General features: G+C 55.6%; 1 protein-coding gene across 20 annotated transcripts in view; it reads right to left on the bottom strand.

The window, feature by feature from the left end:
* The window catches only part of ERI3 (ERI1 exoribonuclease family member 3), a 125,500-nt gene that overhangs the window by 36,187 nt on the left and 61,342 nt on the right, over window positions 1–27,971 (bottom strand). For all 20 annotated transcript variants that reach the window (XR_014808512.1, XM_021096789.2, XM_084965376.1 and 17 more), the window contains one exon: window positions 22,093–22,165. Coding sequence is in view for 19 of the 20 variants with exons in the window: in XM_021096789.2 (XP_020952448.1) it covers window positions 22,093–22,165 (73 nt within the window). In the remaining variant the exon portion in view is untranslated. The remainder of the gene's footprint in view (window positions 1–22,092; window positions 22,166–27,971) is intronic.

Raw genomic sequence — 27,971 nt, 5'->3', positions numbered from 1 at the left:
CATCCACTGCGGGGGTGGGAGGGAAGCGCCACCCACACAGGCCCTGGAAGCAAACCCCAGTCTGGGTCCCCGCTCCCTGTGCCCACAGTCCTCTGAGAGCCCGGCAGGCCTCCCCTTGAAAAGGGGGCCGAAAGCAATGATGTCTCCAAGTGCGACGGGAGACACTTGCGTCTGCTTTACCCTTGGCTTTTTGCTCCGGTTCAGGCAGGAGCGGGGTGGGCCGGCTGGCAGATCTGAGAGCGCGGCACGCCCCAGCGGGCAGGGCGCACAGCGCGGAGGAAGGCGCGAGTCAGTCTGGAGTGCTCCCCATTTATCAAGCTCACGCAGGCCGCCAGCCGAGCGAGTCTTTCTATCATTACACCTCTCAAAATCCGATTCATACCACTAATCCTGCCTTCATTCTCCCCAGATTAATAACATCTCTTTCAACCTTCACAGTGTGATAAATAGACAAAGAGAGAACAAAAGGAGAGACAGAAGAGAGAGAAAGAGCTGGAGCAAGTCCCCATAATAGAGAGAGCCGAGAAAGAGCAGAGGGAAGAAAGGAGAGCGCGCAGAGCCGCCGCGGCCCGAGACTGCAGCGGCCTCGGGAGCCGGGGACGGCGGCGGCTGCGCCCCGCCACGCGCCGCGCTCCGTCCCAAAGAGAAAGAGAGGCTCGTTAACAGCTCCTTCCTGCCTGCACTTTTGTTCGAATTCTTTTCTTCCTTTCCAATCCTGCTTTAGGTCAAATTCCAGTGAAAATGAGTCTCCTGGTCTCCTCCCAGCCTCCCTACCAGGCCCGGAGAACCAATCCGGGCCCCTGGCGGCAGGGCTGGGTCTGGGCGCAGGACCGGGCTGGGCAGGGACTTAGCAAGGGGCGGAGGGAGCTGTCCCTTTAGCGGCCGCCCTGCGCCTTCCCTGCTCTTTAGGCTGAGCAGGAGAGGGAACAGAGGGGAGTGGGGGCTTGGGGCCCATTCCCAAAGGCTCTGCCCTGCCCCTCTTTCCAACCTAGGGCTCTGGCTGGTTCAATCCAAGGCTGCCAGCCAGCAGCAGCGCAGCTAGATGGTGAAAAGCAGGCTCCCCTCGGGCCTGTTGAAACCAAGGTGTGGCCCGTCCCTCCAAGCTACGACGGAGAAGCGTGCTGGGGACAATACGCCCCACTGGGTCCCAGCCCTGCCCCAACGCAACTAACCCGTGATACGGCTCCTTCTCTCTGTCCCCGGGCTGGCCCCGACCTATCTCCAGGCGCACTCACCACCCTCCTCGCAGACACTGGATGCCTGGCTGAGCTCCTCTGGGGGGATTCAGGCACTCCCTCTTCTGGGCTCTGGAAGCCAACAGCACTCCCGTTATCCTGGAGCGAAGAGCTGTCTCCCTCACTCCACGGAGCCTGTCTTCCGAGTTCCTACCCCCAGGTCCAAGCTGCCCACGGCACTTCCATTCTTTCTTCATTGTGCCCAAACCAGCCCCAGCAGGAGACGAAGCCAAACAAGGCTCGACACTCCCTCCGTCCCTCTGGACACAAACTATTCCTGGGCGCCTGGCAAGCTAGCTGAGGCTGAGGCAGAGGCAGAAGCACTCCACACGGCGAGGCTCTCCTGGCCCCGTGCACACACGCCCCTCACAGTCCACCAGAGCGGGCACAGGTGGGGCTGCACCAAGCTCCCCGGACCCTTCCTGCCTTCGGCAGAGCCTTGTGCGGGGAGGTGGGGTGGCACCTACGCAGAAGGAAGGCCTGCCCTAGCCGATCCAGCCGAGCAGAAGGAGACTTCCAAGGAAGTCGAGGCTTCTCCAAGTGCAGAGTCCAGCGGTAGACAGCAAAGAGCCAAAGCAGACCCTCAGCAGAAAGCTGGTGGCCTTGTGATCTGTTAAGAGGTAGGTCCCTCCCGGGGGAACAGCTTGCAGACACTTGCCAGATACGTTCCTCTAAAGCGCTTCCCTCGACCCTCTGCCCCCAAACACAGTCTTCCTTTTGGATCAAAATGGCTGCTACCTACTCCCCATTCACTCCTGGGGACCCCATCCGCTCCAGGCCCAACTCTCAGGGGTCTGCCCAGTTCCATGTCTGCCTGGGGAAAGTTCAGAGAAAAAGAGGCTTCAGAGGGCCATGCCGAGACAAGGGGATCCTACCCCACTCACCAAAGCCCCCAGAAGTTCTGGTGCCCTCCCCTCAACCCCACATCAGGACTCTGCACACTGTCACCGGTTCCACGGGGCCTCCAGGAGCAGACACCATGACAGGGAAGGCCGGAAGGGTGACAGTGACTGACATCTGTCCAAGGGTCCGAGTGACCCAAGGAGGGGAGGGGCTGAAGGGGAGGGCAGCAAGGAGAATGATACAGTCTCCCTGAAAAGGAGTGGTCCCCCTACCAGCAACCTGGCCCACCTGTATCCTGGGCTCCAGGGCGGGCGGGGTCCAGCTGGCACACAGACCTACTCTGCCTCCAAGCCCAGGGCCACGGCAGAGTTCCAGAAGCATGGAGCCCAGCCCAGGCCCTCCCTTCCCTTAGAGCCCACACTGCTGGCAGATCAGGGCGCCTAAGCCAGCCACGCCTGCAGCCTTCTAGACGCAGGTGAGCAACAGACCCACACATCCCCAGACTTGCTCTAAGCAGCTGCTGCACTCCAAAGCCCAGGCCACTCGCCGGACGCTTCCCCTGGGGCGCAGAAGGATGCCCCACCTCGGATGGGACAGTTCCAGGCCCTAGGAAGAGAAGTCGTGGCAGCCCCTCTGTCCTCTGCCTTTACCCAACACACAGTCTCAGGGCCTTCCCCAAAGGCATGCCTCCACCAGGCCGTCCGACTCAGGGTGAACCTTATCCCCTAAGGGTGCCTGGCCCCTGAAGTAGAGAGAGTCAGCCTAGACCCTGCTAAGGGGCCTGTCGGAGGTTAGAGAGAAGAAAGGCAACCAGACACAAGGGGGTCATTGGCAGGTCGAGAAGCCAAACCCAGGTGATGCTTTCACCCCAAAGCAGACTTTACAAAGCTCATTTCCTGAATACCTGGTTCTAGAGCCCACTCCTCGAGGCAGCCGGTGGCACAGAGCAGGGAAGAAGTTGGGCCTTAATGTGTAAAAAGCTCGAGCAAAGCAAAATCATTTACTCTTCGGTGCGACTGCTTAGCAGAGCTAATAAATCTTGCATGAGCAGGGCCGATTCTAATTTCCTAATATGAAAAGGCATTTGGATTGAGAGAGAGGGGGAGATAAAAGTGATTGAATCTCCAATAGTCCAGGTTACTGACAAGAAACATCCTGCTCAGCCCTGGGAGAAGGATGGCAGCGCCCGCCCGCCTGCACACACCCATCCGTCCTGCCCCCTCTTGGCGCGATGCATCTCCGTCTCCTCTATTGACAGGACGTGGCTTTAAACACAGTTACACAAGTTATCATTTCTGCCTTCTGATCAATCTGAATTTTCAGGACAATTACCCTCTTAATCAATGATTGCTATCAGCAGCCCTGCGCCTGGGCGGATTTCTCAGCAAGGTAATCATGCCGCCAGGCTGGACGGCGCGTGCATAGGCAATGAAGCTCCGGGTGGGGTCTCCCCCCCTCCCGAGTCCCCCATACCCCAGCGCCGCTGCCAGGATCGAGGACAAGGACGGCAAAGTGTGAAGGCCACTTCAAGGAGTGATGGGAGTGGAAGGAAGGGAGGGAGGGGGCCCAGCCGCCCTGTCAGCCTTTCAGACCTCTGACTACGGAACAGACCTATTAAACCCCAGATTTACTGCCCACCACACCGATGCATCTCCACATGCCCTCCTGCCATCATTCCTACCTCCTAATTAGCCTAATAAAGCCCAATTCTAATTATGGGCTCCAACTATTAGGGTGAGTAAGTGCAAAGAAAAGAGAAATATTGGTTTTGTTCATCTCTTAGAGGCTGTTGGCTCTAGAAATTCCTTTTCTTCCAGAGACTTGTTCCTATGAGCTACGGACTGCAACGGATGGTGCAGCCTCTTCGCCTCCTCCTCCTCAGAGGTCTAGGCACTGGCAGCTGTCACAAGCCAGCCTGGCCTGGAGCCAGGAGGCCACCCAGCCCAACGCTCCCTCTAGGGTCCTCTCACAGATTCGGCCCTTCGAGCGTAAAAGAATCCAGGGCTCCTCAGGAGGAGAGGGACAGGGTAGGGCCGGGGAGTAGGTCTCTGCCTGTGTCAAGCTAGCTCGAGGCTCTATCTGCCATCACGGGGGCAGCTCGGGTTCTCACATCACCTGTTGTTGGGCGAAGGACACCAGAAAGGCCAACAGGGGAACGAAGAGGACACGAATGCTTCCAAGTGGCTGGCACATATGTGCATACAGTTATACCCAGGCCAAGTAGGTTATGGGATTTTAACAGGTCTCCAAATTTGCCACTACATCCCAAGGGGGAAAGAGGATTAGAACGCATGGCTATATACACGTCCTGACACTTACGGAGGGCTAACCAGGGGCTAAGTGTGAGGGGTACAACAGGGAACAGTCCAGAAGTGACCCTTACTCTCAGGAGCTCACAACCTACTAGGAAATACAGACAAGCATAAAACACACACACACACACACACACACGCACGCGAAGCAAAAGCAATGAAGTAAACTTGTACACGAGTGTTCACAGCAGCCTTATTTAACAGTCATAAAGTGGAAACAACGCAAATGTCCCTCAGCTGATGAGCAGATACATAAAGTGTGGTGTATCCATACAATGGAATGTTATTAACAGTAAAAAGAAGTGACACTGCACCGCACAGCGAATTATATTCAATATCTAGGGGTAAACCATATGGAAAGGAACGTATGTGTGTGACTGAGTCACTTTGCAGTACAGTAGAAACTAACACAACACTGTAAATCAACTATGCTTCAATAAAATTTTTTTGAAAAGAAAGAAACGAAGTGCTGATTCATGATACAACATGGATGAACCTTGAAAATTTGCTAAGTGAAAGAAGCCAGACACAAAAGGCCACATACCAGAAATTCCCAGAATTGTGAGAATAGGGAGCTTTATAGAGATGAAAGTAGACTAGCGGCTGCTTAGGGCTGGGGGTTTAGGGGAAATGGGAAGGGATTGCTCCTGGAGGTCCTTTCAGGGTAACGAAAATGCCCTCAATTTAGAAGGTGAGGACGGTGGCACAGCCCTAAGACGATACCAAGAAACACTGAACTGAAACACTTGCAATGGGCGAATTATATGGTATGTGAGTCACATCTCAATAAAGCCTGTTTCACACATACACTGTGACAGAAAAAGTGCAAGGACCCACCGCAGGCTCACCAGCAGTGAACAAAGGCCGGGAAAAGCTCTAGCGCAGTGCCCAGGTGCTTGGCAGGCACTCAGGATGGGTGCGGGAAGTTCTCAGTGGGAGAGGGGAGAAGCCCTAAAGACGAAGGAGCTAGGTCTGGAAGGATAGGCAAGAGCTCACCAGGCAAGAATGAAGCAAAGGACGTTCCGTGCAAATGGAACCACTGTGAATACTGCCTGCAGGTGGACAGTCAGCCAGGCTCTCTTGATACAGCTGGCGAGGTCCTCTCTAGCCTGTCCTCAAAGGACAGGCTAGAGAGCTTGCATGTCATTCAGGAAGGACCAGGGTTTTTCAAGCAGGGAAGTCGGATGATGATCAGTGCAGGCTAGCTTGGGGTTTGATGGTACAGGCGTGGGAAGTAACACATCATGATGGACAGGACATGGTTTTAGAGTCAGATGTGCAGGCTTTAACATCCTTCAAGTCTTCTTCCACTAGGCTTGGATAACCAGCAAGGGCTGGGATCCTGTTATTCTGCTCACTACTCTATCCTCAGGGCTTGGCAGAGTGCCTGACCCAGGAGGTGCTCACTCGCCATTCACCGAGTGAAAATGAATCAATGAATGGCTATGCTGAGCTCAGCTCCATTTGGCAAACAGTACGGAACACCTACCATGAAGCTGGCACGCTGGTACGTAGGCCCCTGCTGATCTCTGCCTCAGCGCCTCACCCAGCTTCTGTTCGGCTCGAGCGCTGTGTCTTCCCTCCCGTGGTCTAGGAGGAGTCCCTAAGACCCAGTGAATTGTGGAGAGAGGTGGCCTGACTACACCTCTGTGGCTGCCAAGAAAAGGGCAGCTGAAGCTGTAAGGACGGACCGCTTCAGGAGCATGGGGTGGTGCCCTCAGTATTTGTCCCAAAGCAAAGCCACAGTGCTCCAGAAGGCGATCCATGCCACCCAGGCCAGGGCAGAGCTGAGTGGAACAAGACTGTTCCCACAGCTCCTTCTCAGACTCTTCTGCAGGCCTCCACACAGGGAGCCTAGCACAGGTAGGGCGGAAACGGAAGCTGCAGGACTTGCAGGTGGAGGAGGAGGAGGGAAGATCGAGTCTTACCTCCTGAGAACCCTATTCCGCCCCTGGAGAGCTGCCACTTCTGCATCTTCCCTCTGGGGGGGGAGGGTGATCGGCGTTGCAAGGGGACTCCTCAGTCTCCCAGCCCCCGATTCCTACGGGGCCTTTCCCTCCCTCCATCTCTTCCCTCCCTCTCCTTCCTGCAGAGCTTCCCTCGAGCCATAAAAATAAAATAAAACACAAACACCCACAGTCCAGGAGGAGGGCGTCAGACAGATAATGGGCATTTTATATCTTTTTATGACACTCCCCATAGGCAGCTCGGCAATCACAGTGCAATAAAGGCAGGCATGCAGCTTGCATAGTTAAACAACTGCCGGGTAATTAGGCACAGCAAACACACCACTGGGGAGGCCTCAGGGCTGCCCTGGGATCTGCCTGCAACCTGCCCTCCTGCTTGTGGCCAAGTAGGTGCCAAGCCCAGGCCTAGCACCACAAGACCCAGTTGTGGTGCTGAGGTCAGACCCCTGGCTGCTGCCATATACACTTGGACGCATGACTGTGCACACTCACAAGCACACTCACACACAAGCACGTCTTGAGCAGCAAGCCTGAACCTCATCTCCCCAGGAAGGCCACTCCCCTCTTCCAAGCAGGGTGGCCCTGGGTCTCTCGAGGGCCCTGCTTTAAAGCCCTTGAGGAAGTCGCGGGCCTGGCTGCACAGGGGCTAGCTCGGCCGGGTAGCTCTGAGCTTCCTGAGCTGCACAGGCAAGGGGCCAGGTGAGCACAGATATGCTCACATGGATGCTTTCGCCTGTAAATTCCAACTCAGGACAGAGTTGAATTCGAAATAATTTTTTTTTTTTTTTTTTTGGTCTTTTTGCTATTTCTTGGGCCGCTCCCGCGGCATATGGAGATTCCCAGGCTAGGGGTCTAATCGGAGCCGTAGCCACCAGCCTACACCAGAGTCACAGCAACGCGTGATCCAAGCCGTGTCTGCAACCTGCACCACAGCTCACGGCAACGCCGGATCGTCAACCCACTGAGCAAGGGCAGGGACCGAACCCGCAACCTCATGGTTCCTAGTCGGATTCGTTAACCACTACACCACGACGGGAACTCCGAAATAAATTATTTTTAAAAAAATACACTCACACACGTATTCTTTTTTTTTTTTTTTTATTGTCTTTTTTTGTCTTTTTTTTTTTTGTCTTTTTGCCATTTCTTGGGCCACTGCCTCAGCATATGGAAGTTCCCAGGCTAGGGGTCGAATCAGAGCCGCAGCCATCAGCTCATGCCAAAGCCACAACTACGCAGGATCCGAGCCGCGTCTGCGACCCACACCCCAGCTCACGGCAACGCCGGATCCTTCATCCACTGAGCGAGGCCAGGGATCGAACCCGAAACCTCATGGTTCCTAGTCAGATTAACCACTGCGCCACAAGGGGAACTCCACACACACGTATTCTTACCAGTGCCTTTACGACCTCTACCGTATTTCCGCCCGTCTGCCTTGACCCAGCCATCTTCCTTGCTAGAAGAGCTGGAGCTCTGCACAGGTGGAGACCTGATTCATCTCCGCGTCCACAATGTGCCCTGAGGCGCGGGGCTTTGCTGAGGAACTAGGGTTGAGACGGCTATTCAGATGGGCTGGCCCAGGCCCAGCATCAGTTACTTGCTACCTTTGGCCTCGGTGCCAGGCGATCTGCGCCCCACCAAGAGAGAGAAAAGCCTCACAAGCACTCAGGCAGCTGCACTGTGCGTCCACACAACACCCGTCTACTCTCTAGTGACCCAGCCGAATTCAGAAATTTTAGGGAACTGATGGCTAACTACTTGGACAGAATAGACAAAATCCTGGTACTTGAAGACTGGAACAAGGATCCCATCTCTGACAGCCACCCAGCTCAGCTCCGTGGAGTCTGCCGGGGAAAATTAAAGCCCCCGAGCCTAAACCACTCTCCCCCTGAGAAAGCTGACAGCGGTCAGGTGAGCTCACACGAAGACCTTGGGTTGACCCAGCACAGTCCCCTGTGACTGGGAACACACTCCAGCTCCTTTTCCTGGTCTTTATCTGGCCATCGCTCCACGTCCACCGAGAAAACCAACCAGAGGAAGGGCCTGGACGGTACCCTGCCTTGGGGTACGGAGAGGCACCCCCTCCACCGCCTGGAGAAGCAGGGAGGCACGCTTCTCCTCACCCCATATGCCGACAGAGAAGCCCAAAGCCTCCACGGTGTTCAGCTCCAGTCCAGGTCACCCCAAACCGTGACAGATGCTAGCTGTCCAAAGGCCTCCCCACTGAGGCCCCAGCTCCCCTGACCTGACGCCAGGCAATGCCTGGCCTTCCCTGGACTCTCAACTTTTCCCAGCGGGACAGAGGAGCCGCTCCAGGGCTGGAGAGCAAGGCAAATAAGGGTCAAAGAGGGGCTTCTCCTCCCTTCCTTGCAATGGTCACATTTTTTGCTGGGAGGAGAAAGAGGAAACCTCGGGTCCCGTGAACGACCTCAGAATGGCAAAGGTAGGAGAGACCATGAGAAAGACCGCCTCATTCAGATTCCTTCCTGGTGGGCAGGAAACGGAGGCCTCGGGAAGAGCAAATGACCCAACAGTCCACGTCTTTTTTATTTGGCTGTGCCCTTGGCACCTGGAAGTTCCTGCGCCAGGGATCAACCCCAGGCCACGGCAGCAACCTGCTACAGTGACAACGCTAGATACTTAACCTGCTGCGCCAGACGGCAACTCCAAGAGCCCACATCTTTATCTTCCAGCTTTGAGTTCCGTCTGGGGTTCTCCGCATTGGACCACGCTGGCCTCTAGAGACAAGGCCCGCATCTGCACACCTTCAGGGGGCGTCAGACCCCAGAGCCCACACCTGCACGCTCACACACGCACGCGGGAGCATACATGGACACAAGCCTCCCCGCATGGAGAGATAAGAGATACACATCTTTCAACACATAGAGACGTGTGTGCACACACGGGAGCAAGCACACACACAAATACATTCCCATTAAAGAGGTGTCACTCCCAGGAGAACTGGCACATGAGGCCAATCCCTGTCCTTCCCCACATAACAAATAATGGCCAGTGTGTGTCTGCCTGGGCCTCCAGCTCAAACCGGCCCAGACCAGAGGAACTGCCCTCAGGTGGGACGTGCTACGGGACAAGTGACAAGAAGGAAAGCACCCAGCACAGAGGCCAGCACGGGCTGGGGCGCAGCACGGCGGGGCTCCATCACTGGTGCCAAGAGACACGCGCCAACCTGCCTTTCCGGAGTGGTCTGCAGGGCGATGTGGGAGACACTGCCTTTTCTCCCCTTCTCTATAACCCCTCCCACCTTCCAAGGCCCAAAGTCGCAACAACAACAGTCTTTAACAGAACCTAGGCGAAGGCAGAGTAACGAAGGGGTCCCTTACCGCACGCGGACTGAACACCCAGGAGCCCTCCTCTCCCGCAAACTGCCCTCAGCCCTTGCACAGTGTCCGTGTCTCCGCTGGCCTCCCGAGGCCCCCCACGTGCCCAGCTCTGTGGATGCAGAGCAGCAGCAGAGCCGGTCCCTCTCCGCAAGCAGCTTATAGTCCGACCCAGGGGCAGACCAGGCCACACCCAGAAACCGAGAGGCACAGACCCTGGGCCACTCTGCGCCCTGGCCCCGGGCCCGAAGGCAAGAGGATGAGCTCTGTGAGTCCAGATGCCGAGGTTTAAACCCAGACCCCAAACCCACCCAGGACAGCTCTCCACTCTCCCCTGCTCCAGAGCGAGCTAAGGATTCACTTCCTCAAGGACACAGGAGACAGACAGGAGGCTCACAAGAGGACCAGAGCTGCCGCTCCTCTGAATCCACAGAGCTGGGGACTGGCACAAAGAGGCTGTGTCACCTGACAGGACACAGACCCTGAGCAGTAGCCAGCGAGAGGCCCACCCACACACCAAGTACCAGCACGCTTCTAAAAGCTTTACAAACGTGACCTAACTGCTCCTCCACTGGTAACTTTCACTCTGTTATCCCAAGGGTGCCGGGGTCTTCCCGCCAAGCAGTCTCGGACCGCCCGCTGCCCATAAGGCCACAAGGCATGGCAGCCTCTCTCCCTCCCAGCTACCCTGGGCCCGTGGGTTCTTTGTTCCTGCACGTGGACATAAACATGGCAGTTTTCTGGAGCTACTGCCCTGGTCTCAGAAGGCAGCTGAGGCTGGCACCACCCTAGGCATCGGGCAATGGTTCCTCACTGCGCTCTCTTGCCTTCGCTTTCTCTGCTTTTTGTCCGATAAAAAGTATACACGAGCTGCCCACATCAGTAGCTTACCCAAGCTGAAAACGACTGTTTGTAGATGCCCCATCCAGCCAGCACCTTCCCCCCGCAGGCCTCTGTTCACACGGCTCCCTCTGCCCAGAAGGTCCTTTCCATCCTGCCTCCTACAAACTGACTCACCTTTCAAGGCCACGGCAAGAGTTCCTTCGCTGACACTTTGCTGCTCCACCGGGCCCCGCCCCGACCCCTCCCGCCTCACACTGGAGGCTGCAGAGCAAGGAAGCTCCCGCCTAGATTCAAGTTCCCACTCTGTCGCTGCCGAACCTTGGAGAAGGCACCCGACATCGCGGTGGCTCAGTTTCCTCATCTGTAAGATGACTCATGAGAGTACTTACGGAGTTGCTTGAGGACTGAGTTAATTTTACAACAAGCATTTAGAGCGCGCCTGTGGATTATTAATTATCTCTTCTTTACAAATGAGGAACCCAAGATTCTGAGAAGGTAAAGAGCTTGTCTAAGGTCATAACACAGGCGGACGGCAAAGGCAGGAGTCGTCCGAAGCCGAGTGGGACGCACTACGCCCCCGGACAGCCAGGCACGCTGACGGCGGCTGGAACCCAGGATGTGAGATGATGGACTCGGGTCTTTAGTGTGAGCTGAAGGACAGCTGGTCCATGGGTGGTGGGGGGCTCCTCCTCCCTGGGGCTCACCTGAATTCTGCCGGAGGAACCCCGTTTCCCTAGCTCCCACCCAAAAGGGCTCATGTGTCTGCCTTGAGCTCCTGTCTCCTTTCCCCTTGCAGCCCAGTCATCTCCTCTCTAGCGGTGAGTGTGAGGACGAGGAAGGCGCACAGGCACAGCGCTACCACTTCAGGCCCAGGACAACTCTTCAGAGTGGGTACTGTTCTTCCTGTTTTACAGAGGACAATAGGGAGGCTGAAAGAAGTTAAAGTGACTTCTCTAAAAACCTCACAACTGTTAAGCGCAGAGTACAGGTTCCGTGTGTCAGATACTATCATCTTTACAGGTTCAGAGAGGTTAAGGAACTTGCCCCAGATCTCACAGCTAGTTGACAGTGGTATCAGACATTTGAGCCAGATTCCTCTGGCTCCAACAGCTCTTTCTCTTGCACCAAAGGTCTCCAGCCTGTGAGGCACATTCCCAGGGGCCAGTGTACCCATCAAGCATCACCTGGAGACAAGTGAAGGGTGAGTGTCACACAGCCATACCAGTTAGAGGATGCAGCTAGTATTGTATTAACAAAATACAGTTTCATTTAAGAGCCAATCAGATACACTGTAGCTTTTGTCATTATGTACTTTATCACCATACACCCAAGATGCAAGTTCACTAAGTGCTCAAGGGGAAGGGAGTGTCTCAAGCCTTCTGCCACCACCCTGCCTGCCTGCCTGCCTCCCTGCCTCCCTAAGAGCTCTCCGAAACACACTTAGCACCTTTCCCTGAGCCTGAGTTACAAACTCACAACCGAGAAGCATCTATTGTGTGGCATAACTGTCCAAAGGTCATTAGCAGGAAGGTGGCACAATCCTTTCCGGGCCTTGGGTCTCAGGAACATTAAGAAGGAATGCAGTCTCCAGCAAAGAGGACCCAAGTCCTAAGCAAGGGGAGGAAGGAAGGAGTCAGGGAAGTGAGTCTGTCTTTCCTATCCCAGCCTCTAACTCCTGCCCTGTCCACCTGCCCAGGACACATGGTCCGGGGAAAAGAACACTCCTACTTGGGTTCAAATCCTAGCTTTACCTCTTCCTGGCTATGTGCCTACAGGCAAATCACTTGATTTCTCTATTTGTCTGGGAAATCTGGCAGAGGAAGGCATCTGAGCCCTGGAGCTCATTAGTCCAGCCTTATTCAATGCGGGTTCAATGAATGCTTCTTGATGCCCAGTGTGTGCCAGGCCCAGTGCTAAGCAGGGGAAATACAGAGATGGGTGGGAATCAGGCCTCGGGAGCTCACAGTCTTCACAGGAAACGCAAGCGTGTAAGCAGAGGATCACAAGACCATGTGATAGACTCGTTCTGAAGTACTGAAGAACTACAGAGGAGGAGGTGATCAGCTGTATCTATCAGAAGGAGGGAAACATCAGAGAAGGCTTCATAGAAAAGGGTTTTGAAGGATGAGCAGGAGTTCTTCCAACCCACTAAAAAGGGAAAGGCAAGGTGAGCAAAGGGAACAGAATGCACAAAGGGAAGTGAAAGTGTCCTCTTTATTTGAAGAGCAGCAAGAAGTTTGATATGGCCGGAATGGTAGAGGGACAAGAGATATGAAGCCAGGACGGCTGCAGCGAGCTACATGATCCAGGCCTTGGGTACTGTGCTCAGGGCCACAGCCTCCCCTACCTACCCTCTTGGCTCCGGTGCTCTTCCTGTCAAAACAGGCGCACTGTGATCGCACCCATTCCCATGCCTTTGATTTAAGAGTTCCTCTCCTGGCCCTGACAGTAAGGCATTTCTGTCCCACAGATTATAACTCACTCTGGGCTATTATTCAGCTCCCCAGCCCTGGCCCTGCTGCAGTTAGTCCAAACATAATATCCTTCATGCATATATTATCTGTCTCCCTATTATCTGGAATCATTTCGGAATTAAATTTCAGTCCTGCAATATTGGCTTCAGGAGCGGCGCGCTTTATGGGCTAGTCAAAGGTTAGAATACCAATCAAAATAACAGTGCCGATGCAGCGAGACATTTTAATATTCCAAAACCCGGTAATTGTAAAAGGACATAATATTTTTTCCCTGATTACCCCAAAGGCAACACATGTTAACAAGGCGAAGGAAGGAGTGAAAGAAATTTCAGAGTTCAGACAGCTGTGAGACATATTTAAAGGAAAAGCCTGGACAGAGCCCTACACCATGGGGGCAGGGAGCGGAGTGGAACGAAGGCGCTCTCCCTAGCTCCAGCTGTCCCCGGCTCCAAACACGGCACTGTCCCTCTGCTACCTCTGGACTACGTCCCAAGAGCTCATTGCCAAGGGCAGATGTGGCTGAGGATGGGCTGAAAGGAGAACGATGCTGAGGCTTGAGGGCCAAGTTCCAGCTCCAGCTCTTCAATCCAAAGCCTCAAAGTGGCCCCGCCCAGGGCTTCAGCATCAAACCCAGCAGCCAGCGCTCCGGGCTGCTCTCCTACTCGGCCTGTCCTTGTCCCGGGCCGGGGCCCCCACCCGTCCCACGTTTATACCTGGCGCTCTGTGCCCTGTCCTCTGTGCACCTATCTCTTCCCAAAGACAGCAAGAGGCTCTGATCCACCTGGCCTCAGAGCTGGCTCCCCGCCCCCCGCCCCGGCCCGAGGACAGCAGCCTGTCACTGCCCACTACCTAGGGACAACGCTCCGTGCTTGTCTGATGTCAAAGACCCGGCCACAGCCCACTGCGGGGCCCAGAGATTTCCGTCTCGGTGCAAGCCCTCCCCTTCCAAGATAAAACAAAACGAACACCTGGCAGGGCCCTACATCTTCACACCCCTCTTGCTTTTCATTTCTGTTTTGTTCTTGTTTTTTCCAAATAGCCTCCATCAAGGGGCTTTGCAGCAGGCACACATGCAGCCACCGTTCAGAGTCCCAGCCTCTGTCGGGCTGTCACTTGAAGAGCTTTATCCCCACGGTTCCCAAAGAGTGTCCTGACCAGCAGAGTGTCAGACCGTTTCCGTCCTGACGGCTCCCCAGCTAGCTCAGCCCACTGGCTGGAGCCTCCAACCTGCATCATGCCGACCTGCTGACCTGCCTATGGCCCCCAGCAAAGAACTTCATTAAGGCCAAGAATTTATTCCTCCATAAGCCCTTAATTTATTACTGTGCTGATTGGGACTCTGAAGGCTCCAAGGTCAGGAAAAGTCGCACTCAATCGTAGACACCAACCGCCCTTTAGCAGTTTCTCCTGGTGTCTGCTCCCGAGGGAGGGGGGAGAGATAAAGGCTTCTCGGAGGGACCCAGGAAGGTCTCTTCTCCCTCTTTCATGGCTGCTCCAACCCCATCCCCTTCAGGACACCCAGAAATTGTAGCAGGGCACATGGCACAGATGGCAGGGGCAAAGTGGAGTGGCCCGGTTCATGCAGGGCCTGTCAAATTCTAGGTGACTTCCAACCCCACAACTTCTGAGCATGACCAGCTGCGCCTGTCTGCCAGGACTGAGTCGGAATCCTCCTAAGGCTGCCTGCCTGCTTCCTCAAGAGCCCATCCAAACAGGCCCAAGCACCAGAGGGAACTCCAGACCATTTGTGAGTGTACGTGCCCGCATGTGCATGGCTTGGTCTGACTGTGCAGGAATTGTACATGTGTAGGCATGCACATATCCATATATTTATACCTGTGTCCTGCATACGCTGCGAGTGAGTATGAGTGTGTGAATAAAATGTGCACATCCACACACATCTTTCTGGAGGTCTCACAGGAACTGTCCCTTTCTTGACCTCTTATTTACAGTAACGCTCTCCTCCACCTGACCTTAGCTACCCACCTCCATGGGCACGCCTTGGAACGTGCCAATACCTACGACTGCCCCACCTCTGAAAGCACTCGTTCAGAGAGCGCCCTACTCTCCTACGCTTTCGTGCGGCTCCTCAACCAGACCTGGTACAGCTGCTCCTCATCTCACTGGCAACTATCTACTCGTCCACAACTGCCAGGTGCCTGCTGCCTTCTCCCTCCCTCCACATCCAGCTTAGACACCATAATCCGCCTGGACGATACCTTCAACTCCCTTCCTCCTCTCACACAGCTCTTGGGAAAATCGCCGCCGAGGGGAATGGAAATGTCTGGCTTCGGCAGGCCCACGGCCAGGCAGCTCAGCGCTGCGAAAGGAGGCCATGCAGCCGAGAGAGGTGCTGCTGTGCATTCACGTCTTCGACCTCAGCTGGACCTCCAGCACCGCCTAGAAATCCTACTCTGCCTCTCGAGTCAGCACGCCGCCACTCCGAACCGAAACCGCAGCACTCCTCTCCACTTTCTGCAAAGCTCCCGGCCTCCTCCACTAGTGATCAGCGAATGACTATTTCCTGCGTCAGAGGGAAAGAACCAACGCCCCTGTACGGGAGCTACTTCTTGTCTCCACCAAATCCACACGCTCGCCTGCATCGGTCTGCACCCGTTTTCTCCTTCCCATCATGACGGGACAGGGACTTTCCTCTGGAAGAGACAATTTAAAAACCTATGTTTCCGGAGTTCCCGTCGTGGCGCAGTGGTTAACGAATCCCACTAGGAACCATGAGGTTGCGGGTTCGGTCCCTGCCCTTGCTCAGTGGGTTAACGATCCGGCGTTGCCGTGAGCTGTGGTGTGGGTCGCAGACGCGGCTCGGATCCTGCGTTGCTGTGGCTCTGGCGTAGGCTGGTGGCTACAGCTCCGATTGGACCCCTAGCCTGGGAACCTCCACATGCCGCGAGAGCAGCCCGAGAAATGGCAAAAAGACAAAAAAAAAAAAACCCTACGTTTCCATCCTCTCTCCTGCCACTTCGCAGAGACCTCTCTCACTCCTCTGTCTGCAACGTTCCCTTCTCCGAGAGGGCCCACGACAAGCACAGGCGTCTCCCACCTAAAAGCCCCGCAGCCGCCTCAACTCCACACCTGCCCCGCCCCGGCCCGTGTCCTTTCTCTCCCCCTCGAAGCCGCATTCCTGCAGGAGGTGAAACCTCTCTCTCCCCTCACTGACTTCTCGATTCCGGCTTCTGTCCCTATCGTGCCGTGGGGAGTTCACACCAGGGCCACCCAGATCCCTGAGCCCGGGTCTGCCCCTCCGACGAGAGTCTTGACCTCCGGCGGCTCCCTTCTCCTGCACACGCCTTCTTTCCTGGGTTTCGGTGACATCGCGGCCTTAGGTCCCCCTCTTCTTCTACCATGCCTTTGCTCTTTTTTACTCTTTTGACTTTTTAGCAGAGTCAGGAAAAGCTTCAGTTTGCCATGTACCAAAGTGACACGTGGAGCAAGTTTTGTCACCACTCCGTGCCTCCGTTTTCTCAACCTTAAAATGTAACAGACAGCAGTAACTCCTGTACAGGGTTGCGAGGGTTTGCCGATGGAGGTACGTGGGCGTCGAGTGTGGCACAGCACCGCCCGAGGCAAAGCCAACGCACGCCACATGAGTAACCTACGAACTGAAGGCCCAGCGCAAGTAGAAAGAAGCGGATGAAACTGGTTTTATTTAATTTAGTACATCCAGAGATTACCAACCCGTAATCAACATAAAAAACCACTGAAGATGTACTTTGTATTTTTACACTGTGTATCAATTTGCACCTACAACACACCTCAGTTCAGATGCTACGAAATACTTGATCTGTGTTTAGATTTTAAACACTTCACAGTTGAAAATGCTGATTCCCCCACCCCGTGTGTTCTTAAAGAGCTCTTCGAGAAAATGTTTTATTTACATTTAAATTAATTAAAATTAAGTAACATTTGAAATTTGTTCCTTAGTCACATCAGCTACATTTCAGGACCTCTATTGCCACAGGTGGCTAGTGGCAATTATACTGGACAAGACTCAAAATGCAGTCGCTAAATAAGAAACACTATTACTACTCTGAGCAACTGCTCCGCCTCCTTCTCCAGGTGGCTCTTCCTCCCCACGTAACAAACACTTCCCAGTGTTCCATCCTGGCCTCTCTGTTCTCCTCACCTTACACACTCCGCTTCCAGGACTTCCCTTATCACTCACACACCAGTGACTCCCCCAGCTCTGAATCTCGTCTCCAGACCCTGTCCCTAAACCTTACCTATAAATTCATAGGCTTCCTCAGGAGCTTCGTAAGAAAGTCTCAAAAGCATCAACTCAAGACGCTCCAAGCTGAATTCACCTCCTCTGGCAATCCCCCAAACAGCTCCTTCTTCCATTTTCCCAGTAAATTCGTCCCCCTTCGCCCCGCTGCTCGAAGCATAGGCCTGGAGTCACCAGGGTTTCCTCTGCAGCCTCGAGCCTCACGGCGGATCAGCCGTCATTTCCTGTCTGCTGTGGAGTCGGCTCTGCTGTAACACTCGTTTCGAAAGAGCCAATGTGTTTCGGCGCATCTGAAGTATGAGGGATCCGTTCAGCAGAACAAACATGTTGCATTTCTGTGTGAGACGTCTGTCCATAAGCAAGACGAGATAAACACAGGAAACGAAGCCACGGAACAGAGCTGCGTAGGAACATACGAAGTACACACATGCACACACCTCGAACGCGTTCCAGCTCCCTGGATCTCCGCCCGTGCTGCAAGCCACGCCCGTCTGGTGACAGCGTCTGGTCTCAGAGAGCTCTCCCGCCAGCTCTGCGTAAGAACTCACGAGCTACGGCCCTTCTCCTGTCCATTTCCAGGAGCAAACTCCAAGCTTTTTCAAGGTAAAGTGCTGTATTCATCATAGTATTTATGTATTTCTTAACCATTTAACGTGTGTAAAATCACACTAGTCATAAATTTTACTTTATTAGATGTTTTATTAGAGTCCCGTCTTTTCTCCTGTGCCTCTGATGAAGTTTCTGAGTGCTGTGTCTCATTTTTACTGCACAGCTTTCCATGGCATGGGAACTTGGGGGCAGGTATTTGCTGCCTCACTGCAGCCCTGACGGTCCGCTGAACGCTCCAGACTCAGCCCACGTCTCTGCGTGTCCAGCGCCGTCAGCTGAATCCCAGCAACGGCCATCTTTCCCTTGGACGGCTGGCAACGGCCTCCTTCTGGATTCTCAACCGGCGACAGACGCTCCCCACTCCCACCCGGTCCAGGCCCCTGGAAGTGTGTGTGTCTGTCAGGGGCCCGAGCGGGCCTTTTTAGTTGTCGCGGTGGCTTGGAGAGGGCACTACTGGCATTCAGTGAACAAGGGTGGGGCTGCTGCACGTCCAGGGACGTTGCTCCCACAATGATTTGCGCCCCCCCCAGCATGCCGCCCACCCCCCGAAGACAAATCAGCCCTGGTCCCCATGTCTCGTCCGCGCTCTCCACTGGGTGCTGCCAGAAAGAGCTTTTTCAGAGTGCAAATCAGACGATGCCTCTGCTGTGGCTGGTGCCTTCGAAAGCCTCTCCTCGCCCTGCAGATACAGCTCACCATCTAACGTGTGCTCCACACGTTCCTGCCTCCCTGCAGCTTCCTCTCCATCAACCTTCTCCCTCCCACACTCACCAAACTTCGGGCAGCCGTTCCCTCAACAAACACTGCTGAAACGTCCACTGTGTGCCCCCAGCTATCCACAGTGATGAGGACGAAACACTGACCAGAGGCAAAAAGCCTCGGCCCTCATGGAACGTGCATTCTAGCTCCGTGATGCTGCCAGGCTGCTCTTCACCCAAGGCCTTGCCACACTGTGTCTCCTCGGCTTCGCTGCTTCCTGCTCATTCCCCAGGTCTCAGCGCAGACACCCTTCCTCAGGGAGCCATTCGCTGACCCCAGCCCACGAAGTCAGGGCCCCTTGGGATACGACCCCCTGACTTAGTGTTACGACACGCCTGAAACGGCGTAACACCCAGCTTTTCCATGACATCCCCAGGGCTTAGCGCGGTATCGGGACCCCAGGAGGCAGCCAATGGTACTCTGTTGACTGACGAAGATGTGTGCGTCTACGTATGTGCAAGCGCCTTTACATTTTATGAATATGTATATAAACAAAATTGTGTCTGCATATAGTTTCCTACATTTCTGCAGGTGAGTGAGCGTCCACACATGTACGCAAGGACGGATAAGTACGTACGATTTTGGGTATGTTTGCTTGAGTGCATTCATTCACATGAGTCTGTGTGTGTGAGTGTGTGTGTGCGTGCACGTACACTCTTCTGGCCCCTCTGTGACAGCTCTGACCTCCTGGAGGCCGTTGGAAGCAGGCCCCCAAGTCCTCTCTAAGCTGACAGTTCAATAAGATTATAGATCCTTCAATGACATTCCAAATGTCAGCAAACACTAGCTTGCTCCTCTTTGCTACAGGGAAAGCAGGTGGAGGCGGGAGATGCGGAAACCTGGCCGGAGAAAAGCTGCTTGCCCCGATGCAGCCGCCGCCACCTCTGGACAGGAGAGGGTGGCTGAAAGATGACACGCTGCCTCCCCTCGGGCCGGAGGCCTTTGCGGTGCTGAGGGTGAGCTCAGCCCCAGGGGCCCACTCCCGCAGCTGGTCGAGGCGGGCCAGCAGACCGGAACCTTCCCCCTCTTTTCAGGGGCAAAGCCCTGCTGGGGGTTGAGGGGAGAGGAGGAGGAAGAGCGAGGGTAAGAGAGGAGCCTGTACACAGCCGGGGCCTGGGTCGCACACGAGGAAAGGAGGCACGAGCAAGGCTCTTACAGGGGACTCCCACACCCTTGGCAGTGGCCTCACTGGCTTAGCTTCCATCGTGACTCTTTTGGAGAACACAGGCATCGGTGCAACCTGCGCCAAGCCACACTGGCTAAGCGTCGGAAAGAGCACCACCGGACTGGACCTCCAGGCCCTGCACCTTCCTGTCTCGAGTGGCTGCTGGCAAGGACCAGGCTAACGTCTGGAGTCGGGTGTCTTTGCTGCTGGGCCCTCAAGCACAGCTGGAACAGGACGCGGCTGGAGGGCAGAGAGGAAGGGGTGAGACGCCTGGCTCTTCTGTCACCGCCCGAGAGGCAGGCACAGACGCCTCGGTTTGCCCGAGGACCCAGCCCTTCTCCACGTCTCCGCACGCTCTGGCAGAGAGCCAAGCTGAAGAGGCTCGGCAGGGCTGCCTCCACCGCCGGCAGCGCCGAGGTGGTCCCGGGCGGCAATGTCATCACACGGGTGGGCTGCTTCCCTGCCTCTCCGCCAAGGAACCCAGAGGTGGGGCGCTATCCACACACCAAAAAGTCTAGTGAACTTCACAGAGCAATCGCGCGTGGTCAGTGACCTCCTCGCCTGGCCGGGCCTTCACAATGCATTTGCCGAGACCAACGAGCAGCCTCAGATGCACTCTGACAGCTGGCACGCCGTCTTCCAGGAGCGCAGGCCTGGCCACGCCCGCACGAGCAGCCCTGCCAAGGTCTGCGTGAGAGGGCCTCACTGGAGCCAGCTCTCGAAGGTCAGTCAGGCAGCCAGCAATGGTTCACTGAGCGCGTCCTCCGCACCCAGCTTTGATCTGGCCACCAGGGACTCAGCCTCCGTGCTTCGCATGGACAGGTCTGCAAGGAAACCTACGGCCTCAGTTTCAACACTCTAAGATCGCTGCTACCGAGAGTGTCAAGGAGCCTTGAGGCAAGAGGCCCGGCTGCTGACTGAGACCCGGCGGAGGTGAGAGCAGCGCTGAATCATCAAGGACAGGGCGTGTGCCCCGTGAAGACGACTGCAGGCGCTTCAGATGCAGGGAAGGCCACAGGCCAAGGCCCGAAGGTAGGACAGGGCCCGGCCTCCTCGGCCAAAGGTGGGAGACAGTGAGCAGCCGCTGCGCAGCTGCAAGGGCGGTCAGCGGGAGAGTGCGGAGCGGCAGAACACAGACAAGCCGGAGGGCAAAGGACCTGTGCACCCGCGAAAGCAGAGGAGTTCAGACGCCATCACCAAGTGCCTGCCCGCAGACCTGCGGACCAAGTCCAAGGTCACTGTCTCCCACCGCTCCTCCCAGGGCCCGCTTCGCTCCCGGCCCACACACCAAAAGCCTGCCTCTCCCCCGCCTGGGTGTCATCGCTCCTCCTCAGATCCACGTGCCAGCTCCCTCAAATGCCCAGTTCAAGACCCAAACCCGCACGACACCTAGCCTGACCTTCCAATGACCTCTCTTTTCTCTGATGGTTCCAGGAGTCACTGAGCGGACCAGCAGCGCGGGGTGCCTGAGGTGGCCCCCGGTCTGTGGCCCGAACATCAGAGGGATTTCGAGGAGTCCGTCTCCCTGGAGGCCTGGGCCTCGTGGAACAAGGATCCTACCCGAGCCGGGGGTCTGGGGAGTCTGCACCCACACCTCCTTTCTTCTGCTCACCTGGGGCGGTCAGCGCACACTAGGAAGGCACAGTTTTCTGGGGGACTCATCCTCTGCCAAGACCCGCTTTCCCTCCCGGCCCACAGCCTCAGCACCCACCGCCCAGCTGCTTGGTGCTACCTTAGTGCCAGCCTCCTGCCCACGCTCAAAGGGAGGTGGGCTCTAGGCTCCACAGCCCTCTTGTCACACAAGCAAGGTACTGCCAGGCCAGACAGGCCCACAGCTGGCCCGAACCGTCTCCACCTCCCAACCAGAAGTAGACACCAGGGCCAGCCCGGAGGGTCAAGGGTCACCTTAACATCGCTCGGGACACTTTTCCGGGACTCAGCTAGCAGCACATCCCTCCCAGAGGCAGTGCAGCTCAGTGCAGAGGGGGAGCACTGAGCAAGAACCTGGAGAACCCCCTTCATGGGGATCTCTCGGCACAGCTGGGGGACGCCGAGGAGGACGGTGTCAAACTACCCCCAGCAGCCTGGTCCCCCCGCAGCTCCCCACTCCCAGAAATGACCACACCCTGCCAGTGCATGGTAGCTAGGGAGGAGGCAGGAGGGGTATTACAGAAAGAGAAGAACCAAGAGAAAGGAGAAAAGATGAGAACAGACGAGAACAAACGAGAAACGAAAGCAGGGCGGGGTGGGGCGGGGACCCGAGGCACAGGAGGACGGGAGGAGGCCCCGGGTGGAGCTCGGACACAGTACCTTTTTCAGGTTAATCCACTGCTTGAAGTAGTCTGCCACGGGCAGGCCCAAGTACTGGCACTGGCCTGGGAGCCTGAAGAAAGGGAGGAAAGAACAAGTTGAGTGACCCGTGTCCCAGGCACAGAGTCTTAAAACAGGGCACGCCGCGTCTGTTAGAGACAAAGAGACTGCAAGAGGCTAACCCACTCCGGGTCCTGCCCCACCCAAGCAAGGCACCCCACCTCCAGCACACTGGACACTGGGCCCCAGACAACCTAGAGACTCTCGTCAAGATAGCATCGGCTGCTGCTGCTTCCTGACGGATGGCGACAGGCCCCGTGCCTTCCTTACAGTTTCACCTCAACTCGGAGTGATGCTGTAAGCCAGGGAGACGTGTGCGTCTGACAGCCGGGAAAAGGAGATTCTGAGGGGTACCCGAGACCCCGCAGCTCAAGCACGCGAGTGCCAAGAACTGAACTCGAATCTGCCCCACTCCAAAGCCTATGTTCTTGCCACCGCACCAGGCGGCTGTCGTTGTCGTGTGACACAAAGAGGCAGGGGTGAGACAGGAGGACAGAGAGGAAGAGCACGTGATCTAGAGGTGTCTGGGCAGGGGCTTCAGCTCTCGCAAGAGGCCTTCTGTGGCAGAGAAGAGACCACGCAGAGGGATAAAGAGAGGTCAGAAGCTACACCGAGAGTCTGTTCTTGATTTTTCCTCAAATTATAATGTACACACCGTGTCCTCTTCTGGCTGACAACGCCATTTTGCCCCCACAAATCCATTCAACCAAACGCTTACTGATGTCTAATAAGAGTCAGGCACTTAGGACTCAAAAAGTAAGACTTAACTTCTGCCCATAAGGAGCTCACAGTTTGTTCAACAGAATGGGTGATGAAAGAAACAGATAAAACGCCTTAAGTTGGAGCATTGGGGTACACGGGAGGATGGAGGAAGGTACTAGAAATATCAGCTGGGAAGATCATAGCGTTTTCTTGCTAAGAGGAGCTTGGCCACAGGCAACAGAGAGCCTGTGAAGAGCTGTGATTTACAAAGGGACAACAAAACAACACAGCAGAAAAGCCGAGGAGAAGCCAGGAGACTAGACAGGCGCCGTGGAGACAGCGAGCGAGCAACAGAAGAAAAAGGGATGCAACCAAATGCGATGCGGGGCCCTGAGAGAAAGCGGCAGGCCCCGTTCAGAGGCGTGGGGCCTGGCGAGCTTCGTGCTACCCACTGAGACAGAGGCAGAGGCGGGAGGCAGGGGCACAGACGGCAATTTGACAGACAAGGCGGAGCAGCGTTTAGTCAATTTCATCACTGTTTTCAAATCCCCTGCAAGCGCTGTCTCCCTAAACCGGGGTGGACTGCTCCCACTGCCTCACCCCGACGCCGCCCCAGAAGGAGCCATGAGTTTGCCAAGGCAGCTTTAGGTACACGCCAGACACGTGCTAAGCACTCAGTATCTGTTGAGTTCGAGGTGCCCGGGAGGCACCTGGCCGGGGGACAACGTGCAAGAGGCAGATGGATATCCAGTTCCGAAGAGAGCTCTGGCCTGGAGATACACACTGCCTGGTCATTAATGTCACAGAAGTGACACTAAAGCCATGGGAGCGGAAAAGATCACCGGGAGCGTGTGGAAGGAGGCGAGCAGAGGGTAGCATCTCATGGTGCTGGGCTACAAGGAAACCAGGCCACCCCAGGAGACGGCCAGCACGGACCAGGACTCACCACTTGACCCAGCAGTCAGCTCGAACGCTGGACTCCTTCGATTCCTAGAACACTCTTCCGTGACGCTCAACTAAAATCTATGTCTTGTAACTTTCGCCTATGCGTCTGAGGTGTGTCTTTAGAAACTACAGACAATGAGACTCCCAGCTTTGCCTGGCAGAACCCGCCTAAGATCTGAGAGCCCACCAAGCTTCCCTCAGAGCAGCCTTTTCCGGATCACAAATCCTTGGCATCGTTGAGAATTCTGAAGGAGATGATGTACCCCCCAAGCCCACTCCGCCCCCAGAGGATGGGGCTCCCAGACCCGCTTCAGGGTCATCAGACAGCCAAGACCCCACATGCTCTCTGGACCCCACTTCACGTCAACTGTGAATGATGACGAAAGCAAGCTTACTCTTTCTGGAATATTTATGACTGACTTTTGAGCTTAAAAAGCAGGTCATGAGCGTCAAATGCCGTCAAGTGGTACAGCGAGATAGAGCTGAGAAAACCCAATGAATTTGACTTCAGTAGGCTCGTGGGGAGAGAAGGCAGCAGGCAACACTGAAGAGTGAGAAGAGATAAGGAAGTGAAGTCACAAACTCCTTTTTGGGGGGGGGGTCTTTTTAGGGCGGCACCTGTAGCATATGGAGGTTCCCAGGCTAGGGGTCCAGTCGGAGCTGCAGCCACTGGCCTACACCACAGCCACAGCCACACGGGATCCGAGCTACATCTGCAACCTACACCACAGCTCACAGCAAGGCCTGGATCCTTAACCCACTGAGCAAGGCCAGGGATCGAACCTGCAACCTCATGGTTCCTAGTTGGATTCGTTAACCGCTGAGCCACCACGAGAACTCCTTTTTTAAGAAGTTGGGTAACAAGAATACAGTTGAAATGACTGTTTCTATGCTAGAAAGTTTCAGGGCAGTCAGCCTCCCCTTCCTCAATTTTCAGTTATCTGACAGATACTATTGGGAAGCTGATGCCCTTACTTCGGGCAGTACAGTAAAGACTCACTCTTTTAAGACCTGAGATCTCCTGCCAAGAAGGTTCCCCTCAACCCCCAGGCAGCACAGGTCAGTTTCCTGGAAGGGAAACTGGCTGAAGCCAAGATGCCGAAGTATCCAAGCAGGATGTCCCATGTGGGACCAAGCATGTAAGGAAATTAGGCAAGATTTTAAAAGACGAAAGGCAGCTTTAGGAACTACACTGCAGTTGCCTAGAGCAGAACTGTAATGTCTGGTACTTCGTTTGCCCTTCAGTCTTCCTTTTCTGTGCCTCATCGGTGGTACCTGCGACCACGCGTGCTCGGGTCCGCCACTTCTGAAACATCACATCAAGGTCTGTGAGGGGAAGGAACCACCAGAAGCAGCAGAATCTGCGAAGGACGAGCCAGGGGATGGCCAGCAAAAGGCAGGGGGTTCCTGGGTGACCCACCCTACTCTCCCTTCGCCAAGTCTAGCATCCCTGACTCTCCCAGTCGGCAGAGGCCAGGAGTCCTGTTGGCTGCGGCTAGCCCTGGGAGAGGGCGGGGCTCCGCCTTCAGCAGGAATTCAAAGGTAGACGCTGGTACGACCATTTCTACCCAAGCAGGAAGGGTCTAGCTCAGCAGGATCCTGCCTGACGCACTTGGAGGAGAACCGATACCAGAGGGGCCACACTGACCAGAGACTAGGCAGACTGCAGGCTGGAGACGTGACTTCAGCTACAGCTCAGCAGCAACCCGGAGGGCTGCCTGTGCCCCGAGGCTGACGGAAGCAGAGGGAGATGGGGCCGTACTTCTCCCCCAGGGCTCTAGGCACTTGCAGGTACACACCCCATTTGCAGACTCAGGGGCATTAAGGTTGCCGAGTCCTCTACTCAGTGGGTGGTCCCAGAGCGTGACATGCAGGCACGAGCAGAACAGAGGCAGCAGGGTCCAGGCCCATCTTCCCACAAGACCCAGAGCCAAATGCCAGAACCTGAACTCCCAGGTGCCTCGTGGGGAGACAGCTAGACACTTGGATGACAGAGCCTTGCCCAGCTTCGAAGGCACCAAGGGGAACCCTGTGAGGAAGGGAGGTCAGGACAGCTGTCAGCCCCTCATAAAAGAGGACGCTAATGTCCAGAGAAGAAAGAGGATTTGCTCGGCCAGACAACAAGCCAGGAGTTCCTTTCGTGGCGCAGTGGTTAACGAATCCGACTAGGAACTATGAGGTTGTGAGTTCGGTCCCTGGCCTTGCTCAGTGGGTTAACGATCCAGCGTTGCCGTGAGCTGTGGTGTAGGTCGCAGATGTGGCTCGGATCCCACGTTGCTGTGGCTCTGCCGTAGGCTGGCGGCTACAGCTCCAATTGGACCCCTAGCCTGGGAACCTCCATATGCCGCGGGAGCGGCCCAAGAAATGGCAAAAAGAAAAAAAAAAAAAAGACAACGAGCCAAGGGCCGAACGAGAAATGGGATCCCAGTCTTTTTGTCTTTTTGTCTTTTTGCTATTTCTTTGGGCCGCTCCCGTGGCACATGGAGGCTCCCAGGCTAGGGGTTGAATCGGAGCTGTAGCCGCCAGCCTACGCCAGAGCCACAGCAACAGGGATCCGAGCCGCGTCTGCAACCTACACCACAGCTCACGGCAACGCCGGATCATTAACCCACTGAGCAGGGGCAGGGACTGAACCCGCAACCTCACGGTTCCTGGTCGGATTCGTTAACCACTGCGCCATGACGGGAACTCCAGATCCCAGTCTTCTGGCCACACAAGACATCGATCACGTAGATGCACTCAGAGCTCTTTCCAGGCCCCGGGAAGGCAAGGTCTGGGGCTTTAGAGGGGCGGGTAGCATGGCGGTCACCACTCAAGGACACATCTGGCCCAAGGTTCCTAGGAGTCCAAGGCCACGGTCACACGGGGTTTCATCAATCTGGAAAAGAAAGGGGCAAAAGTTCCTCCGACACAAAGGGCCCGAATGCTGTGCGTTCCCACCAGATACTGATCCCAGGAAAGGAGCCACTGGCAGTGGGCCCTGGACTAGCCTGCGGGCATGAACGTGCAGGCAGGTTTATGGTGCCCAGGTCTCCGTGCAGCTGGAATCACTGGGCACAGAGCTGCTCAACTGCCCAAACATCATCTGGCCATGCTTATTACTGTTGCCCAATGAAATTTTATGCGCCAAGTCCACAGGTGTGACTTCCCCTTCTTTATGAGGGTCGGGATGACATCACGGACGGCCAATCGAAAAGAGCCAATTATGTCCAGGCCGTAAAAACGAATGGGATTTTTTTTCAACCAAGTCAAAACTTTCTTCTGCTTCATGACTGCAAGGGGGCCCCTTTTAAGAAAGCCCTCCCCCCACCCCCACCACCCCAGTCCTGCCCGTGGGCTCTAAACCAAGGGATGCGATCGCTTTCCAAATACTATGGGGCCCAGGGCCAAAGAGGGGCCCCGCCTTTGGCATTTACCATGGGGCCCTGCTCTTATCACACTGACCCCGTAAGGTCATCAGCAGAGACCATGAAGCCCTACCCTCCGATGCCTGGCTGGCTCTAACCGGGGGGAGTTAGAAAAGATGGGAGACTCCTCGAGTTCCCTGACTACTCCTGCTCCACTAGAAAAAGAAGGCAGAGCAAGCCTCTCCTGCTGAAAAAGAAGACAAGTGCGTGGGAGGGACAGGGGCGTAAGAAACAGCACCCCCACCCCCACTCAAGAAGCACACAGCACAAAGCAAAAGGAGCCCCTCGTCCAGCCCCACCACCTGCAGCCCAGCTCTCGGGCTAGGCCCAGACAGCCCTGATGGCAAACAGGTGTGACCAGCTCTGCGCCAGCCAAGGCAGGGGACCAGCTCGTTAAGGGAACGCCACCCTCGCTAATGGGTATGGGTGGGATGAAGCCATTGTTAGCAAGAGCTCAGCTTTGAAGCCTGGGCGAAGCAGAGCTGAAGGTCTCCGCTAGAACTGCTAGGCTTGAGCTGAGGAGGCCAGCAGCCTCCATGGAGCTCTGACAAACAGACCGGCAGACACCAAGCACCAGCACCAGCAGGACAGCAGGCACCAGTGCTAGCAAGTGTCACGGACAGTCTTCCGTGCTTCTCCCTCTGCAAGTCTTAGGGACAACCCTAAATCAGGGAGAAGCCCTTAAAGAGGAGGAAGCCAGCCACATCTGAGGCCCTATCTGACCCCTTTCTGTCTCTCCAAAACAGCTGTGGGACCTGGATCTCA

The sequence above is a fragment of the Sus scrofa genome, chromosome 6 (genome assembly GCF_054392235.1).
Source record: "Sus scrofa isolate SSC_HxYL_T2T_F1_AM1 chromosome 6, Sscrofa_HxYL_maternal_Yorkshire_Landrace_v2.0, whole genome shotgun sequence".
Taxonomy (NCBI): domain Eukaryota; kingdom Metazoa; phylum Chordata; class Mammalia; order Artiodactyla; family Suidae; genus Sus; species Sus scrofa.
This window is presented reverse-complemented; position numbering and strand designations above follow the sequence as displayed.